Source organism: Orcinus orca, chromosome 1, assembly GCF_937001465.1.
Source record: "Orcinus orca chromosome 1, mOrcOrc1.1, whole genome shotgun sequence".
Lineage (NCBI taxonomy): Eukaryota > Metazoa > Chordata > Mammalia > Artiodactyla > Delphinidae > Orcinus > Orcinus orca.
In genome coordinates this window covers 51,613,417-51,634,122 of record NC_064559.1, presented here as the reverse complement: position 1 = coordinate 51,634,122, position 20,706 = coordinate 51,613,417, and the positions used below count along the sequence as shown (strand labels likewise).

The window sequence follows — 20,706 nt, the reverse complement described above, 5'->3', positions numbered from 1 at the left end:
CCTTGCTGCACGCGGGCTTTCTCTGGTTGCGGCAAGCGGGGGCTACTCTTCGTTGTGGTGCACAGCGTTCTCATTGCAGCGGCTTCTCTTTGTTGCAGAGCATGGGCTGTAGGTGTGTGGTCTTCAGTAGTTGTGGCATGCAGGCTCAGTAGTTGTGGCACATGGGCTTAGTTGCTCCATGGCATGTGGGATATTCCTGGACCAGGGCTTGAACCCATGTCCTCTGCATTGGCAGGCAGATTCTCAACCACTGCGCCACCAGGGAGGTCCCAGATTATCCATTTCTTTTTGAATGAGCTTTGATACTTTGTCTTTCAAGAAGATGTCCATTTCATCTCAGTTGTCAAATTTGTTGAAATAAATTTGTTTATAATATTCACTCATTGTCTTTTTAAGATCTGTAGGATTTGTGGTGAAGCACCTTCTTTCAATCCTAATATTGATAATTTCTCTTTTTTTCATGATCAGTCTGGCTAAAGATTTATTCAGTGATTTTTCAAAGAACCAGCTTTTGGTTTTCTTGATTTTTCCCACCTGTTTTCTATTTCATTTATTTCTGTGCTTATCTGTATTATTTCCTTCTTTCTGTTTATTTTGGGTTAATATTTACCTTAAGAGCAAGAAAAGAAAATTTGGTCATTGATTTTGGTCCTTCTTTTCTAATATAAACATTTAAGGCTATGGATTTTCCCTAAGTACTACTTTAGCTGTATCTCACAAATTCTGATGTGATGTATTTTCATTTAGTTCAAAATATTTTCTAATTTCCTTTGTGATTTCTTTTGTCTTATGGGTTATTTAACAGCATGTTGTTTAATTTCCAATACTTGGGGACTTTTCAGAGATGTTGTTGAGTTATAATTTAACTTGATTGTGTTAAGAAAACATAGTCTGATTTCATTCCTTGAAAATATATTGAGACTTATGTGGCCCAAAATATATATATGTGGGTGAATGTTTCATATCTACTTTGAAGGAATGTTTGGGTAGAGTGTTCTCTGCTATATTTGGGTAGAGTGTTCTGTAAATGTCAATTAGTAAAGTTGGTTATAGTGTCATTCAGGAATTCTATATTTTTACTGATGTTTTCCTACTTTTTCCATTAATTACCGCAGGATCAGTGTTGAAATCTTCAAATATAATTGTGAATTTGTCTATTTTACCTTTCAGCTTCAGATATTATAAATCTCTGTTAGGTGCATACATATTTAGGATTGATATGTGTTCCTGATGAATTGCCCTATTTATCATTATGAAATGTCCCTCTTTATGGCTCATAATGTTCCTTGTTTTGGAGTCTACTTTGTTTGATATTACCATAGTGATGCTAGCTTTCTTTAGATGTTAGCACTGTGTATCTTTTTGTATACTTTTATTTTTAACATACCTGTTTTATATTTAAAATGTGTTTCCTTTAGAGAGTATTTGGTTGTCTTGCTTCTTCATTTAATCTGTCAATCTCTGTCATTTAATGGGGGCGTGTATACCATTTATATTTAGTGTAATTACTGGTATGGTTTGATTTAAGTCTAATTTTTGTGGGGTTTTTTCCTATTTTTTTCTTTTGGATTAATTTTTTTTTTTTTTTTTTTTTTTTTGCGGTATGTGGGTCTCTCACTGTTGTGGCCTCTCCTGTTGCGGAGCACAGGCTCCAGATATGCAGGCTCAGTGGCCATGGCTCACAGGCCCAGCCGCTCTGTGGCATGTGGGATCCTCCTGGACTGGGACATGAACCCGTGTCCCCTGCATCAGCAGACGGACTCTCAACCACTGCACCACCAGGGAAGCCCTGGATTAATTTTTAAAAATAAAATTTTTAGACCAATTTTAGGTTCACAGCAAAGTTGAACAGAAAGTAGAGAGGGTCCCCATATACTCCCTGCCCCCACATTCATGCAGCCTCTTCTACTATGAGCATCCTGCAGCAGAGTGGTACCTTTGTTACAGTTAATGAACCTCCATTGACACATCATAATCACCCAGAGTCTACAGTTTACATTAGAGTTCACTCTTGGTATTGTAAATTCTGTGGGTTTTGACAAATGTGTAATGACATATATCCACCATTGTGGTATCACACAGAATAGTTTCACTGCCCTTCAGATCCTCTGTGCTCCATCTGCTCTTCTCTCCCTCCTCCCTAGCCCCTAGCAACCACTGATCTTTTTACTGTTTCTATAGTTCTGTGTTTTCTAGAATGTCATATAGTTGGAATCATACAAATGTTGCCTTTTAAATTGCCTTCTTTCACTTAATGATATGCACTTAAGGTTCCTTTGTGTCTTTTCATGGCTTGATAGCTCATTTCTTTTTCGTGCTGAGTAATATTCCATAGTGTGCATATATTGCAGTTTATCCATTTACCTACTGAAGGACATCTTGGTTGCTTCCAGGTTTTGGTTATGAGTAAAGCTGCTATAAACATCTGTGTGCAGTTTTTTGTGTAGACATAAGTTTTCAGCCCCTTTGGGTAAATACCAAGGAGCATGATAGCTCTATCGTATGATAAGCGTTTAGTTTAGTTTTTCAAGAAACTGTCAAACTCTCTTCCAAAGTGACTGTATCATTTTGCATTCCCACCAGCAGTGAATGAGAGTTCCTGTTGCTCCACATCCTCATTAGCATTTGGTGTTGTCAGTGTTTTGGATTTTGGCCATTCTACTAAGTATATAGTGGTATCTCACTGTTGTTTTAATTTACAATTCTCTAATGACATATGATGTAAAACATCTTTTACTTTGCTATCTGTATATCTTCTTTGGTGAGATGTCTGTTCAGATCTTTTGCCCAGTTTTTAATTAGGTTGTTTGTTTCCTTACTGTTGAGTTTTAAGGGTTCTTTGTATATTTTGTATGACAACTCTTTATCAGATATGTCTTTTGCAGTTTTTTTTTTTTGGCAGTTTTTGGCTTGTCTTTTCATTCTTTTGACATTGTCTTTCACAGAGCAGAAGTTTTTAATTTTAATGAAGTCCTGCTTGTCACTTATTTCTTTTATAGATCATATCTTTGGTGTTGTATCTAAAACATCATCACCATACCCAAGGTCATCTATGTATTCTCCTATGTTGTCTTCTAGGAGTTTTAATAGTCTGTTTTACACTTAGGTCTGTGATCCATGTTAAGTTAATTTTTGTGAAGGGTGTAAGGTCTGTGTCTAGATTCAGTTTCTTGCACGTGGATGTCTAGTTTTTCCAGCACTACTGTTGAAGATTCTCTTCTCTCCATTGTATTGCCTTTTCTCTTTGTCAAAGATCAGTTGGCTATATTTTTGTGGATCTATATCAGCATTCTTTGTTCTGTTCCATTGGTCTATTTGTCTGTTCTTTTGCCAATACCACACTGCCTTGATTACTGTAGCTTTATATTGATAGTAAATCTTGAAGTCGGATGGTGTCAGTCCTCCAAGTTTGTTCTTCTCTTTCAATATCGAGGTAGCTATTCTGGGTCTTTTGTCTCTCCGTATAAACTTTAGAATTGATTTGTTGATATCCCCCTGTTGTAGTTTCTTAGGACAGGGCCGAAAGTAAGCTCATCACACGAGATGAATTGTGCCAAAGCACAGCAGTAGAGGGCTGCCGCTCGCTCAGGCAAAACAGCGCCATCTGTCTTGCTGTGGTAACTTTTATTAAAGCATTATCTAGATTTACACTTTAAGACTTGTTTTCTTAACATTTCAGAAGTGCCAAAGCAGCAACCTATGTTTTTATTAATTATACAAGCAATAATTGGCTTTCGTGAGCACCTGCCGTGCTTTGTCCTTGAGCACAAGAACAGCACAAAGTTCCCACCATTATTTTGATTATACTGAAGTAGCACAAGGACATTTCCTTGCATTCCCACCACTCTGATTATACTGAGGACATCTCATGGATCAGTGCCCAAAGCACTCAGTGCTTCTTTTGCAGGCCCCCGGTTTGCTGGGGGTGTGGGGGGGCGCTCGAAGCATTCAGAACTGTGCACAACTCTGGCTTATTCGCATGCCCCCGATTTGCCAGGGGAGGCTCAAAGCAATCAGGACTGTTTGCAGTTCTGGCTTATTCGCCAGCCCCCAGTTTGCTGGGGGGGTGCTCATGGGTCACGTCTCCTTTCCATGTCCTCAGTTATCCCACTACATCCCCCCCAAAAAACTTGCTGGGATTTTGATTGGGATTGGATTGAATCTATAGATCAAGTTGGGAAGAACTGACATCTTGACAGTATTGAGTCTTCCTATCTGTGAACATGGAATATCTCTCCATTTATTTAGTAGTAGTTCTTTGATATCTTTCATCAGTGTTTTGTATTGTTCCTCATATAGATTGTACCTATTTTGTTAGATTTATATCTAAGTGTTTCATTTTGGGGACACTAATGTAAATGGCTATGTGTTTTTCCTTTAGAATTCCACTTGTTCCTTGCTGGTATATAGGAAAGTGATTGGCTTTTGTATTATTAACTTTGTATTCTCCAACGTTGCTATAATTGCATATTCATTCCAGTTTTTTGGTTGATTCTTTGGGATTTCTATATAGACAAATGTGTCATCTTCAAGCAAAGATAGTTGTATTTCTTCCTTCTGAATTATTATACAGTTGACCCTTGAATACTGCAGGGGTTGGGGTGCTCACCCCTTGTACAGTCAAAAATCTGCATATATGTTTTGACTCCCCCAAAACAACTACTGATAACCTACTGTTGACCAAAAGCCTTACTGATAACATAAACATTTGATTAACATGTTTTATATATTATATGTAGGTATATACTGTATTCTTGTAATACAGGAAGCTAGAGAAAAAATATTAAGAAAATCATAAGAAAAATACATTTACAGAACTCTACTATATTTATCAACAAGATGAATCATCTGTCTGTACTTATATCAATATTGTTTTATATGATAAAAAACACTATATATTATACATATTACTAACACTAGACATCAGAAATGAAAAGATAATGTGAAACAGAAAATAATATTAGTTACAGGTACAGTGATTCATGCATTGATGTTGTAGAAGCAGCAATGTGATTGCTTTATGATAGCCTAAAGTAATCAATATGATTCCTTCATGGTAGCCCAGCCTAACTAACGAATGACTTATAAAATTTTTATGACATTCAGTATTATATTCATAATACAGTATTGGAAGCATTGTTTCATTTTTTTAAAAAAACACTTACCTGTGATGATAGGCTGATGAGCAGTTTCTCCAATTACGAGAGACATACTGTACAGTAATATAATTCTTTGAAAGCACAGTTATAAAACAGTAAGAAAATGAAGACATTATTTTTATATTAAATATCACTCATCTTATGCCTATGTAAGGATAGACCAGTATTTACATGTATTTTATGCATTCATGACATACCTTTTAAAATTTTTTTGAATATTTCTAGGCTACGCGGTTCACCTACAAGTTTGTTCAACTTGTCATAAACCTCCAAAACTTTTTAATATATTTACTGAAACAAATCTGTGTGTAAGTGGATCTGTACAGTTCAAATCCATGTTGTTCAAGGGTCAGCTGTGCTTTCTATTTCCTTTTCTTATCTTATTGAATTATCTAGGACTCCTAGAACAGTATTGAAAAGCAGAGGTGAGAGGGGACATCCTTACCTTATTCCTGATTAAGTATTTTTTATGGTTCTGTTTTGTTGCTGTTATTTGTTTATTAGTTATAACTCTTTAAAAATATTTTTAATGGATGCCTTAGGGTTCTCAACATATGTTTTTAATTTATCACAGTTGATCCTCATGTAATATTATACTATTTCATGTAGATTAAGAACTTTAGAACAATAGATTTACATTTCTCTCTTCCCATCCTTTGTGCCATTTTTGTGATACATTTTAATTGTGTATATGTTATAAGCTCCTTAATGCATTTTTATTTTTGCTTTAAAGTATTTATTTTGAATAAGCAACATTTAAGTAATAAAAATATTAAAATAAATTACCTATTTATTTTTAAAAGTTCCAATCCTTTGCACCCAAATTTCCCTTCAGTATAATGTTCCTTCTGCCTGGAAAATTTTAACATTTCCTATAACATAAATATGTTGGCAATGAATATTCTCAGCTTTTGTTCATCTGAAAAAGTCTTTGTCTTCATTTTTGAGTGATACTTTTTCTGGGTATAGAATTCTGGGGTGATAGTTCTTTTTCTTTTAGAACTTCAGAGACAGTTTCATTGCTGTCTGGTCTGCATAGTTTCTGACAATAAATCTATAGTCATTTTTTGTTCTTCTGTACATAACATGTTTTTTTTTCCCCCTTTGATGCTTTCAAGATTTTCTCTTTATCATTGTTTTTCTGCAGTTTCATTCTGGTGTCCCTTGGTAGAGTTTTCTTTATTTATTCTGGTTGAGATTTACTGAGCTTTTTGCAGATGAGTTTTATAATTTTCATGAGATCTGGAAATTTATTTCTAATTAAAAATCTTTATTGAAGTATGATAGACATACAAAAAGCTGTATATGTTTAATGTATACAACTTGATGAGTTTGGAGATAATTATATACCTCTGAAACCATCACCACAGCCAATACGATAAATATATTCATCACCTGCCCTCTTTATTTTTATTTTATTTTATTTATCTTATATGTTTATTTATTTATTTTTGCCATGCCACGTGGCTTGTAGGATTTTAGTTCCTCAACCAGGGATTGAACCCAGGCCCTTGGCAGTGAGCACGCAGAACCCTAACCACTGGACCACCAGGGAATTCCCTATTTTTATTTATTTTTAAATTTTTGTGATAAGAACACTTAACATAAGATCTACCCTCCTAGAAAATTTGGAGAATTTTTGTCTTCAAATATTTTTTCCCCTTTCTTCTTCTTCTAGGATGCCTATATTAGACTGCTTGTTATTTCCTTGTGGATTGTTGGGGCTCTGTTCTTTTTTTTTCTCTGAGTCTCTTCCCCTCCACCTCCCCACTGTGTGCTTCATTTTAGGTACTTTCTCTTGCTGTCTTCAAATTCAGTGATCTTCTGTTGCATTTAATCCCATCCAGATTATTTTTCATTTTAGACATTATATTTTTAAGTTCTACATATTCCACTTGGATCTTTTTTATGTCCTTTATTTATTTCTTTATTATGTTCATACTTTATTTATATACATAAGCATATTTATAAGATTTATAATAACTTTTAATGACCTTAACTGCTAATTTTATCATCTCCATCATTTCTGGGTTTTGAATTTATTTTCCTTCTTTTTTTTTTTTTTTTGACTGCACCACAGCATGTGACATCTTAGTTCCCCAACCAGGGATCGAACCTGTGCCCCCTGCAGCGGAAGCACGGAGCCCTAACCAATGGACCACCTGGGAATTCCCTATTTTCCTTCTTGATGTGGTCACATTCTCCTACCTCTTTGCATGGCTGGTAACTTTGATTAGCTGCTAGACATTATGAATTGTTGAGCTTCACTCAGTTAATTTACTTGGAATCGATCATTTTGAGTTTTGCTTTTAAGATTTGTTAGGGCGGGTAATATCAATTGAATTGTGTTCCTTTAAAATTCATATGTTGAAGCCCTAACCCCCAATGCGATAGTATTTGGAGGTGGGGCCTCTGGGAAGTAGAGTTCGATGAAGTTGTGAGGGTGGAGCCCTCATGATGGGATTAGTGCCCTTATAAGAAGAGAAACGAGAGAGCTTGCTCTCCTCCATGTGCATACACCAAGGAAAGGCCGTGAGAGCACACAGCAAGAAGGCAGCCATCTGCAAGTCAGAAAGAAAATCCTCACCAGGATCCAGCTATTCTGTGTCAACCGAAAAAAATTGCACAACCTGTAAGTAGAGAGTTATGTTTTATTCAGAAGACATTCTTAGTACTTCAAGCCTGGGAGACAGCCTCTCAGATAAACGCTGAGAAGACTGTTCCGAAGAGGAAGGGAGGAAAACCAGGATATATAGGAGTTTTTATAACAATACCAGGTAGTTGGAACAAAAGACTACTGTAAATAAAAGAAAACTAGATATCTCAAGTTATGGAATTTAGTTAGCACTTTTTTATGTAGGGGAAGATGCAAGAGTCTGGGTTCACTGAAATAATTCCTTTGTTATGCACCTCAGCTATCTGGGGCCAGTATCCTATGATTTCCCATCCTGAGTTTCCTCAGGCTGCACCGTTGGAAGTAGCTGCAGTCTGATGGCTGCTAGATGGTGGACATTCCTTGTTTTTATCCTGAGTTCCATCAGGGCTCACCATCTGGGGTAGCTACAATTGCTGATGACTTCGACATCCTTTATTTACTGATATGGCAAGCGATATTTTATTTCTTAGCTGGAACCCTGATCTTGGGCTTCCAGCCTCCAGAACTGTGAGAAAATACATTTCTGTTGTTTAAAGCTACCTAATCTAAGTTATTTTGCTATAGAACCCTTAGCAGGCTAAGACTGCTAGTCCAGAGAAACCTTCAGCCTAGAGCTAATTTGGCTCCACCACTGAGGCATTACCTTTCTGAGGATTCACCTGGATGTGTTAAGAGGTCCTTCCAGTCTGCCTCAGCGGGAACACTTAACTTTTCTCAGCTCTATGTGAGCTCTGGGTATTGTTTGGCCTGTTGCTTCTTATCGTTTGTTTCCCCAGCCTCAGAGAACATCCCCTTCCCCCACCTTATGCACACATCAGTACTCATCCAGAAACTTGAGGGGTCCCTCTGCAGACCTGCAGAGCTATATCTCTCTGTGCCAATCCCTACTCTCCATACCTACCTGTGTATTAGCATCCTTTTCCTCCCCAAACTGGAATCTGTCTCCTCAGTTCATCTGTTTCTATTACCTCTTTCTGTGCTACAGACAGAACTCTCCAGGCTGTCAGGTGAGGCAGTTTAGGACTCACCGCTCAGTTGCAGCACTGTTATGTAACATCTGTAACTTATTATTTTCCACCTGTTTATGGCAGGACAGTGGGAGCCATAACTTTGTTTTGAATGATGAAGTTTTCTTAATACAGGAAACTCAGCCTAAGAAAGTTACTCACAGTCCTAGTGCCAAAAGATAGTTTTCACTCCTGTTCCTTTCATAGTGATTTCCCCGTTGTTTAGATTTCTTTTGTTTTTCCTGACATTTCCTGTGCTGGAGAGACCTGACACCAGCATGGTCATCTTCCTTGGCAGATAAACTGACTGTATGTTTGTCAATTCCTGTCTTTATCTTTGAAATTCAGAAGGTTACAATGAACTAACTGTTGGACTCTTTTTCATTAATTTTTTTTTTTGCGGTACGCTGGCCTCTCACTGTTGTGGCCTCTCCCGTTGCAGAGCACAGGCTCTGGACGCGCAGGCTCAGCGGCGATGGCTCACGGGCCTAGCCGCTCCGCGGCATGTGGGATCTTCCCGGACTGGGGCACGAACCCGTGTCCCCTGCATCGGCAGGCAGACTCCCAATCACTGTGCCACCCATTAATTTTATCACAAAATATTTTCATTTTTAAAAATGATTTTTTTCCAAACTGATATCCAGAAAAGTACCAGTATGTTCTACAACTAATGGTATGTTAATGTCTGTTTTCTCCATACCTTTTGGTTATATAATCCATGGGATTTCATGTGGTTGTTAAAAACTCAAATGTTAATTCTTGAAACAGGGTTAAATACAAAAATATTTTCTCTGACCGAAAGCTGCACATAGTCTAATTGTTTCATATCCATTTTTGGTTACCGACAAAGTTGAGCTTTTAAAATTGTTTATTAGCCACTTTAATTTATTTTGATGAATTATCTGTTCTCTTCCTTTGCCTATTTTTCTCTTGAGTTATGCTCATCTTAATGAGTGGAAGAAAGTTTGCTTAGTCAATTTTTACTTAGTGAAGTGAAGGAATTTTGGCTGTCATAGGCTAGAAATGTATTTTTCTAAATTGTCATTTTCCTTTTTTGAAATAGAAGTTCACAATTTAGGAATATCAAATCTGTTCCTCTTTTTCTTTTACTTCTGCCTCTGATCTCATACCTACAAAGCTCTTCCCCGCTTGAAGGTTTAAAATTGGTTTCTCACTCATCATAATCTGCTGTATATTATAGACAAAAAGGGAACTGTTATTTGTTTGAGAGACCATGATATGCCCTGTACTTTCTTATATTGTCTCATTTTAAGTTACTCATAAAACAGGATATCTGGGATATTAGACTTACAGTTCTTATTTTACAGACTAAGCAACTGAGGTGTGAGAGGTTAAATAATTTCTTAATTAGAAAGTTTCACTGCCAAAACTTAAACTCAGATTTGTCCGTTCGCATTGTTCTTCATGGTTCTGCATATGCATAAGCATCTAGAGGGAGACAACTCATATCTTTTTCAGGTTAAATGACCTACTGTGCTAAGCAGATGCTCAATAAGTCTTAGGAAATTTAACTCTAGTGAACACATGGCAACTAGATGTGTCATTTTTCCAGCTGAAGTCTCAAATAATAGCCTTTAGGAGCTTTATGCAAATTGCAATGCAGCAATGAACTTTAAATTAGGATCAGCTCACTTTTTTTTTTGTATAGAAAAAATTCTGAAAGTTCACAAGAGAAATAATTATTCAGAATAGGCATTATCTGTTTTCTAGTCGTTCTGATGAGTTTTGAAATATTTATCTGTCTCAAATTCCCTTCGTCTAAGACCCTAACAGCAATGGAATGCCTAACCTTTCCACTGTTGGTGCTAATGCCTTACGCAAAATTATAGTCATCCAAAGACTTCAATTAAACTGCTCATCTGCACTAAGAATAAATAAAACATAAACCTCCATTTTATAGTAACACACGCATATACACAAATCAAAAGATTAATTTACCTTAAAGAAGATCCAAGGATCATGGGAATTCTACATGCTGATTTGGAGGGGAGAGAAGTGACAAGGTTAGACACCAAAGAGAAACTTGCCAAGCTCGTGATGTTGCCCAAGGCGAAATTCTGAGTTAGAAGCACATTTGCCATGTCTAAGTGACGTAACTAAGTAGAATCTAAATCAATGTGACTTTAATATGAATGGTGTTCTGTGCCTCCTGTGTAATGCTCTCAGAGTGCTAGGCCAGGCAAGTCTCCAGGGCCAGAAGACCTGTTGGGTTCCTGAGTCATCTTTGGGCTGGGGGTCCATTGGGAAATAAAGCTTTGGAGGTTAATAAAGACTGGGACCCTGAATGTTTCAGTATTCAGCAAGTCTGCTTAGCAACCAATGTCCTAGCAAAGGTCATAAGCAAAGAAAAATTGTGAAAGCTGTGAGAGAAAAAAGGAAGAGACAAGAATTGCCCTGAATTTGAGACATAATCTAATTAGGTACAGACTGAGAGAGAAAGAGAATGAGAGGCATGAAAAATATTGGGACAGTGCCTTAAAATTACAGAGTTCTTTTATGTTTCTTTATTGGACCTTCATGAGAACTTCAAGAGAAAAATATTGTTATGGCAGAAAACTGGACCCAGAGAGGTTAAGTTGACCCAAGACAAACAGCTAGAACAGGGCAGCCCAAAATACATTTTCCACCCCTGGGTCCACATCTCATGTTTTCTGGTGGCTTATGCTTTCTGCTGCATAGGAATGAAGAATATAGAACATTCTGTAATGTAGGTGCTAATTCTGTCATGTGGGATATAGAAAGGACTAAAGTAGTCAAGACTGTCTTCCAGGGGAAAGTGAGATTTGAGTTGACCTGTGTGGGAATTGGTGGGGGGGAATGGTTGACAGTGAAGTTTTGAACTAGATTGACTGAGTCGAACTTCACCACTGCCACTTTTCAGCCATGTAAACTTGGCAAATTGATTAACTTCTTTGTAACTCAGATTTCTCATCTGTAAAGTGTGGATAACTTTTGTATCATAAATGGGTTAAGATTTGTAAAGTGTCTAGAATAGTTCTTGACAGTTGTACACCCTCAATAAATGATAGCATGATAGTTAATCTCAAAAAAAATTGGTTTCTTTTTGATTCATGACTAAAAAGAAAACTTAAAGTTTTAATCTAGCTGGATTATTATTTGGAGTGTGTAATTTTGTGTTTCTGTGCCAGTTCTACACTGTGTCAACTGAAAAAAATGCACAACCTAAAAGTTGTATGTGAGTTATGTTTTATTTGGGGAACTTACTGAGGACTATAGCCTGGGAGACAGCCTCTCATCTGATCATCTGTATTTTATGTTTTTTTTCAGTGAACGTATATTATTTTTGTCATAGAAAAAACATTTAAAACACAATCAGTTTCTCCTTTGTAAAATGAGTACTGGAGTTTCTTTTTCACCTGCAAGAGGAACAGGCAGGCTTGTTCATTAGTATCCTACCTTTTCCCATTTTCCTGCTTTATTTCACAAAAGCAAATGGTTAGAAAAATTTAAACCCTGTTTTTGCAAGACATGAATAACCTATTTACCACATTCTATTCAATTTCCTTTATTTTGACCTCTTCAGAGGAAGTTTAGATGAGGGATGAAAATGTGAATGGGCAAGTATGGATTAGCTGTTATCATTCTAATGAATGAAGCCTCAGACACTGTCCAGCCCAGCTCTTCAGAATTCTCTGCCTTAGTGTATAGACCTAGACTACAGCTAACAGTGATGTTACTTCACTTCCCATTAACAGGTTATTGCCCATAAGAGTGTTTGGTCAAAGTAACAGGGATCTGACATTTCTTTGTTCTCCAGCCTTACAACTAAGAGTACTGTCAGTGAAAAAAATTAATCAATAGTCGATCTAAGAAAGAAATGGGAAATTTTATTCGAGCCAGCCTGAGAATTATAACCCAGGAGGCAGTCTTTCAGAAAGCTCTGAAAACTGTTCCACCTGTTAGAGGTCAAGGCACAGTTACATCAGTGTTTGAGAGAAAGGGTTATACATCAAAGTAACATACTGACAGTTTACATAGTTCAACAAGGCAATTAGTAGGTTGTTGTGACCCCCCCTACAGGATTGAGAAAGGAATTTTATCTCCTAAGGAGTTACTTTGCTGGAGCCAGGAGGAAATTGGTTTTTTTTTGCTTTTATTTTTGTTTTTTGGCAAGTAGGCATTCCTGTGTCTTTTAAGGGGATCTAGTTAATGTATACTGCAGATGTACAATACACAGTAAAGCAGGTAGTGGCTCAAATGCACAGAGAGAGAATTTTATGTTTAATTTTTCTTGTCCTGTCGTAACATTATTTCATCAGTACCCCATCCTATCCTACTTTTAGAAAATTTATTGTAATATTCAGCATGAGATTTAAAGTAGGTAAACCTGGAATTATAAAAGAAGTTCTGGTCTTAAATGAATTAAAAATCAGGGCTGGGTCTTAGTTTGCAACTAACTTTTTCACTCAAATAATGGATAGTTTTTACATGAATTAGATGCTGTGATTTGTATTGAATATAAGAAAAGAAGGATTTTAAATTTCACGTGATGACCTGGCTCCAGTGTCTATTAAGAGTGTCCTCAACAAGTAACTGGATCTATTAAGCAATTACTGTCAGAAGGAGCCCTTCAGTAGTTCTTTAGTGCAATTCTCTGGAAGTTGCATTCTCTGGCCAACTTAGAGTAGCTGTTCCCTGCCTATTTTCCCAGGAGTTCAGATGAAATTTTTAGTTTGGCAAGTCAAATTTCATACTGCCTAGTTTTTAGTCAAATGAGATACTTAGCAAATATTTGAGCAGTTGAAAGCATCACTCCTGTATGTGTGTCTGTGCCAGTTTTGTGATCTTTATCAGAAATGTATTAATGTTTTACCATATGGCCAAAAGACCCGCTGTATATCCCTCTGAGACGTAACTTCTGTTCCTTTCTGCTTTTAGCTTCATGTATTTTCCTTCCAAAATGCTTCCACCCTCATGTTTCTAAATATCACCCAGGTGTCTATGTTTTTAAATTTTTTCTCTTATTACAAAAATAATACAGATAGATTGCAAAAGATTTGAAATACAGGAAAGCACAGAAGAAAATTAAAATCACATATTCTTTTATCACCCAGAAAAGTTGACTTTTTCTTTTTAAAAAAAATAAAATTTAACATCATTCTGGTTCAGGTTTGTGACGTGCTTTTTTAGTCAGAATTATGAACATCCCACATTGTTAAATATTGTAATGCAACATAATTTTTAATGGCACTATGGATATGCCATCATTTTTTAACTTGGGTTTTTTTTTAATGTTTTATTTTTTATTGGGGTATAGTTGTTTTACAATGTTGTGTTGGTTTCTACTGTATAGCAAAGTAGAAACCCTATGCTATACAGCAGGTTCTCATTAGTTATCTATTTTATACATATTAGTGTATATATGTCAATCCCAATCTCCCAATTCATCCCACCCCCTCTTTCCCCCCTTGGTGTCCATACGTTTGTTCTCTATGTCTGTGTCTCTATTTCTGCCTTGCAAACTGGTTCATCTGTACCATTTTTCTAGATTCCACATAAACTTGGGGATTTAGGCTGTTGCTATTTTTGCAATTAAACATAACCTTATTGATGAAAATCTTGATCAAATTTGCAGATATCTCTGTTACTCCCCAGGATAAAATTCTAGAGGAGCAATCACTACATCTAAAGGAATGTGTACTTTTATAGCTTATCATGTATGTAGTTAGGTTGTCCTCCATAAAAGTTGTTTCGGTTAACACTCACATAAGATGCATGTGTATGTGCTTCTTTCCTTGTACCTTTGCTAGTACTCAGTATAAATGGACACTTCTTCAGAACACCCTCCCCTGACCTCTCCCTCCTCACCAACCCTAGTCTAAGTTAGATCTCACATTGCTTTCCTAACATTTTCAGGCATAGTATTCTATCGTGACACTCTGTGCGTTTTTCATAATGTTTATCATAATTGTAATTATGTAGTTATATGACTGTCTCATGTTGGTCTCCCATCACTAGACTGCAAGTTCCATGAGGGCAGTGATCATACCTAGTTTATTTACCCCTGTATATTCAGTGCTGAGTACAATGTGAAGCACATAGTTTGTGTTCAGTACATATCTGTTAAATGAATAAATGAGCATTATTGTAAAAATAATATTCCAATTTGATAGGCAAATAACTATATCTGACTATTAATGTCTGTTTATTAGAGGTTGAACTTTATTGGCTAGCTAGTGTTAATTTTTAATCAATTGCCTATTCCTATCTTCATCCATTTTTCTGAGGAGTATATCTTTTTTTTTTTTTTTTTGTTTTGTTTTTGTTTTCGGTACGCGGGCCTCTCACTGTTGTGGCCTCTCCCGTTGCGGAGCGCAGGCTCCGCAGCATGTGGGATCTTCCCGGACCGGGGCACGAGCCCGCGTCCCCTGCATCGGCAGGCGGACTCTCAACCGCTGCGCCACCAGGGAAGCCCCTGAGGAGTATATCTTTGATTCAAAGCTCTTCTCTGCCCCTTCTCTGGTTCTGTAGGCTCCTATCTGAATATGGCATATATATATATGTATAGTGGGTTCGTTTCCATCTTTATTTACGCCCCTATTTATGATCTTTTGTTCACTTGATTTATTGTCCATTTTTTCTATTTGGTATGTAGGCATCTGACAGTAAAGCATCGTTGAAATCAGGGTGTCCTCTTGATGACTTTCTTCATGTCAATCACTGATTATCTCCCACTCCTGCTTCTCCCCCACAACATAACTTTTACCCTCTACTTATCTACTTATCTAGATAGTCCCAGGATTACTTGGACTTTAAAAAATCTCCCTCACCGCATTCAGTTTAACGTCAGCTTGAGTTACTCATCTAGCTTGAGGCAGAAAACATTTTTTTCTTATCTTCTTGAGATGCATTCTGTTCCTAGCTAAGAGCCTACCATTTTGACATCTTAACCCAGGCTTGGCAAATATTGGGTTGGCTAAAAAGTTCGTTCAGTTTTTTCCATAAGATGGCTCTAGAAGCACCTAGTTGTCTTTAGCTTCATTTGGAACGATTTTGTTAGGTTGTATTGTGACAGCTGTCATATCAACGTGCATTAAAAAAAAAAACTTATCAGAATTGGTGAATTTTTGTGTAGCTGTGAAAAGTGACCCTTTCTTTGTCCCCTGAAACACCTAGCACGGTGGTAATTTACAGTCAGCCCCCTACATACGAACTTTCAAGTTGTGAACTTTCAAAGATGCGAACGTGCGTTCCACCAGCGTCCGGTGTGAGTGAAATTGCAGCTTGCCCTCTGTCTCCTAATGCTGACGATCCTTCAGCTCTACCGTCTCCCACCTCCTTTCCCTCCTCCAGTCAGTAACTCTTCCTGCCTGTTCACTCTATGCCAGCCCCTGAATGCCAGCTGCTGTACTGTACTACTGTACTTTTTGAGGTACTGTACTGTAAGATTAAAAATGTTTTCTTTACTTTTTTGTGTTTGTTTTTTATGTATTATTTGTGTGAAAAGTATTAAAAACCTATTACAGTACAGTACTATATAGTACCTAGGCTAACTTTGTTGGACTTAACGAGCAACTTGGACTTATAAACGTGCTCTTGGAACGGAACTCGTTTGTATATAGGGGACTTACTGTAATAAGTGGTTGTATTGAATCTTCAAATGGTGGGAGCATGTTGGGATGTGAAAAATCAGTTATCTTTAGGTTCTCCCATTGTTCACTGGGAGAGCTTTAGGGAATTATCTCATGGCAGATCCAGAAGAAATGTAAAGAACCTAAGACCAAGGGCTGAGGCATTTTGTGAAAGTTAGTGATATAACCTTAGGAATCTAATTCCCCCTTCTCAGATCTTACTTTCATGTCAGCCTTAGGAGATAATGAGATTGTCTTCATTTTTCAGATGAAGAAACTGAAACCTAAAAGGTCACACAGTTTGTAAGTAATGACAGGCCAAGTGGCAATATGAAGAAATGTTAAAAAATAGAAAGTTTAGAAGGAATAAATTAATAGTGATTATGTCTATGTGATAGGATTTTAGGTAATTTGTATTTTTCTTTATATTTTTGTGTTTTTTCTAATGTATATTTTTTACATTTACTTATCAGCTTTAAATATAACTCCATGATCTTTCATTCTACTTTTTATAATTTTAAAATATCCTGAATTTTATTATTTGCTTTCCTGTTAAATTTTATTCACCTGTTTGTTTTTTTAACATCTTTATTGGAGTATAATTGCTTTACAATGGTGTGTTAGTTTCTGCTTTATAACAAAGTGAATCAGCTATATATACACGTATATCCTCATATCTCCTCCCTCTTGTGTCTCCCTCCCACCCTTTCATTCTACTTTAGGTTTCCACTCTGTGGCTCTTCACTGGACCTTGGTGTCTGGATATGTTCCATGATACTCTCTACTCCTAACCTCCTGTGCTTCCAGCTTATTTTTTCAGTTATTCCCATGCATCATCTTTTTACCATATTGGGGCCTCTCTATGCCATTGGCTTCTCTCTACTAAAATCCTCTGACCCCTGCTATCTTAACTCAGGCCTCGCCTATTTTTACTGCCTACCTGTTGAGTTTAGATAATCATCCATTTTTTTCCTCAACTTTATTTTTCCACTTTCTCAGCTGTCTGAGCTCCCTTTCCTTTCCTGCTGTTCTCAGGAGTGGGCCTTGCTTCTGAACTCACAGAGAGAACACTGAAGCTATCAGATAGTAACTCTCTCCACCTGCTGACCCCACATTTACAGAGCCTTTCTGTATCCCTACTGGTCCGTCTTCATTTCTACTACAACAACAGAGCTCTCCTTCCTGTCTCCTTAAGGCAAGACATTCCACCGGTGCCCTGGCTCACTCGCATTCCTGGCTCCCAGGGACCTTCCACCATCCCACCTCTAACCTGCATTAAAAAATGTGTTTAATAAACATTGAATAATTTTATAAACAGAAGAAAATTAGTAACAAAAATCTTTACTGGGTAAAAGTATGGGATTTGGGGGCTTCCCTGGTGGCGCCGTGGTTAAGAATCCACCTGCCAGTGCAGGGGACGTGGGTTCGAGTACTGGTCCAGGAAGATCCCACATGCCACGGGGCAGCTAAGCCCGTGCACCACAACTACTGAGCCTGCGCTCTAGAGCCTGCGAGCCACAACTGCTGAAGCCCGCATGCCTAGAGCCTGTGCTCTGCAACAAGAGAAGCCACCACATAAGCCCGTGCGCTGCAATGAAGAGTAGCCCCCACTCACCACAGGTAGAGAGAGCCCGCGTGCAGTAGTGAAGACCCAATGCAGTCAAAAATAAATAAATAAAAGCATAAAAAAAAAAGAGTATGGGATTTTGTAATTGAAGACTCAATCTAATTGTTATAGAGAATGTTAATTATCCTGGAAATTTTCAGTGTTTAGTTTTATAAAGAGTCCAACTACATTAAAAAAGGACGAGGGAATTCCCTGGTGGTCCAGTGGTTAGGACTCCCCACTTTCACTGCTGAGGGCCCAGAATCGATCCCTGGTCAGGGAACTAAGATCTCACAAGCTGCGTGGCCAAAAAAAAAAAAAAAACCCAAACAAACAAAAAACCCTCAAACCTTTCTACATTAAAAAGTCTATATGTTAAAAAAAAGAGAGAATGAAATAATGCCATTTGCAGCAACATGGATGGACCTAGAGATTGTCATACTGAGTGAAGTAAGTCAGACAGAAAAGGACAAATATCATATGATATTGCTTATATGTGGAATCTAAAAAAATAGTACAAATGAACTTATTTACAAAACAGAAATAGAGTTACAGATGTAGAAAACAGTCTTACCAGGGGACTGGTTACCAGGGGAGAAGTGGGGAAGGGATAATTGGGAGATTGGGATTGACATATACACACTACTCTATATAAAATGGATAACAAATAAGGGCCTACTGTATAGCACAGGGAACTCTACTCAGTACTCTGTAATGGCCTATATGGGCAAAGACTCTAAAAAAGAATGGATATATGTATATGTATAACTGACTCACTTTGCTGTACAGCAGAAAGTAACACAACATTGTAAGTCAACTATAGCCCAATAAAAATTTAAAAAACTATATTTAAAAAAAGAGTCCATCAACTCTAAATGTATTTTATAGGGTATGAAATGTTACAGTGCCTCTTAGGAACACTATTCTTCCATTTGATTGACGTACGTTTCCTTTGATAGATGTTTCCTTTAATACTGTTCAGATTTATCTTTTTTTTTTTTTTTTGACTGTAACTTGAAAATTTTTTCCCCTTTTTTTCATAGTTGGAGAATACCTTCAAATCAGTTATTGCACAAACTGGACCTGGAGGGACTATCAATCCAGAGCTAAAACATAAGATAAAACTTGTAAGTGTTTCTGGGAAATGGATGAGAATAATTGATTATACATTTGGGTATCATTTGTGGTTAATTTTAATTTGCCTACAAATATTTTAGTTTTATATTTATTCCTGATCTTTTCAAATATATTACAAATGGAGTGGCTAATCTTTTAAGATTAGAAAAAAATAAATTTCATACTCCTAAACATTTTTAATGTTCTCAAAATTATTTACAAAATGTAAGTTCCTCCAAAAATTCTCTTTTCTTCCCCTCACCCCAATAAATCATTGTTAAAAGTTAAAGATCTTTCCAATACCAGTTTTATATGTATGTATGTCAAGTATTATTCTAAACAGTGCATGGTATCCCATTGTGTTGGTATACCGTATTTCACTTATGAGATCCGTTATTAACATTTGGGTTATTTCTAGCCTTGGCTATTAAAAAATGCTGTAGTTAATGTCCTTGAACATTTATCTAGAAGTAGAGTTGCCAAAGGTATTGAATATTTTTGTTTTGATAAATATTACTAAATTGCCCTCTAAAAGGTTTGAGCAAATTTACGTTCCCACTGGCAGTAAAATGCCACTCTCCAGTCATGCTGTTTTAGCTTATACCTCTTGATTTTTACACTGAGCATCTTTTCATATGCTTAATAGCCATTTACATTTCTTATGTGAATTGCATGTTCATGTCCTTGGCCTAATTTATTGTTTCTCCTCATTAATTTGTGAAAGCTCTTTGGCTGTTTTGTGTTGGGCCAAAGGGTATGTATGCTTAAAATTTTGGTGGGAGCTGTTAATTCTGATTTGAATGGTCGAGAGTATCGTTACAACTCTTACTGCCTTATTTTATTCTGTTTCAGCTGTTGTGGTTTTACTGGGAGAAATGCAAAAACCTCGGTGCATTCAGACCCTGTTTTTTTGTTTGGACATTTGGCTAAAGTGTCCAACAATTATTTACTTATTAACAATTATTTATTTATTTAAGGATGTTCAATATGACTTTTTTTATGGTAACAAAAAACTAGACAAAAATTAAGCATTCATTGAAAAAAGAATTGCTTACATTATCCACCCAAACTAGGGAGTATCATGTGGTTCATAAGAAGGTTTAGGTGTATCTCGATTAATTTACATGGAAGTATCTTCTTGGTGTATTGTTGGACTTTAAAAACAGGTTTTATAGAATAGCACGTTTAGTATTGTCCTTTCATGTAAAAACTGTAATGTGAGTATGTATGTGCATAAAAAGGTTTCTGAAAGGATGTTTTCTGAAATGCAGCAACAACTGTCTCTGGGTCATAGGATTTTGGAATAAGTTTTACTTTATATTTTTCTGAAGCTTGAATTAGAATTTTTAATAAGATATAATATCTGGAAAGGTCTAGGAAAACACAAAGCTTTTTATACCTTATTGGGATAGAACAAGTCCACTTCTAGGAATTTATCCTAAAAATATTTGCACAAGTATGCAAAATGCAAGTATGAAGATAATTGTTGCAATATTTGTGATGATGAGAAATAGGAAATAGCCATAAATAATTAAATAAACAAATTTTA

At 36.7% G+C, this 20,706-nt stretch overlaps 1 protein-coding gene across 1 annotated transcript in view; it reads left to right on the top strand.

The window, feature by feature from the left end:
- TDRD5 (tudor domain containing 5) overlaps window positions 1-20,706 on the top strand; it is a 97,284-nt gene that overhangs the window by 9,474 nt on the left and 67,104 nt on the right. Inside the window, exon 4 of the mRNA XM_033428181.2 lies at window positions 19,085-19,168. Within this exon, the coding sequence (XP_033284072.1) occupies window positions 19,085-19,168 (84 nt within the window). The remainder of the gene's footprint in view (window positions 1-19,084; window positions 19,169-20,706) is intronic.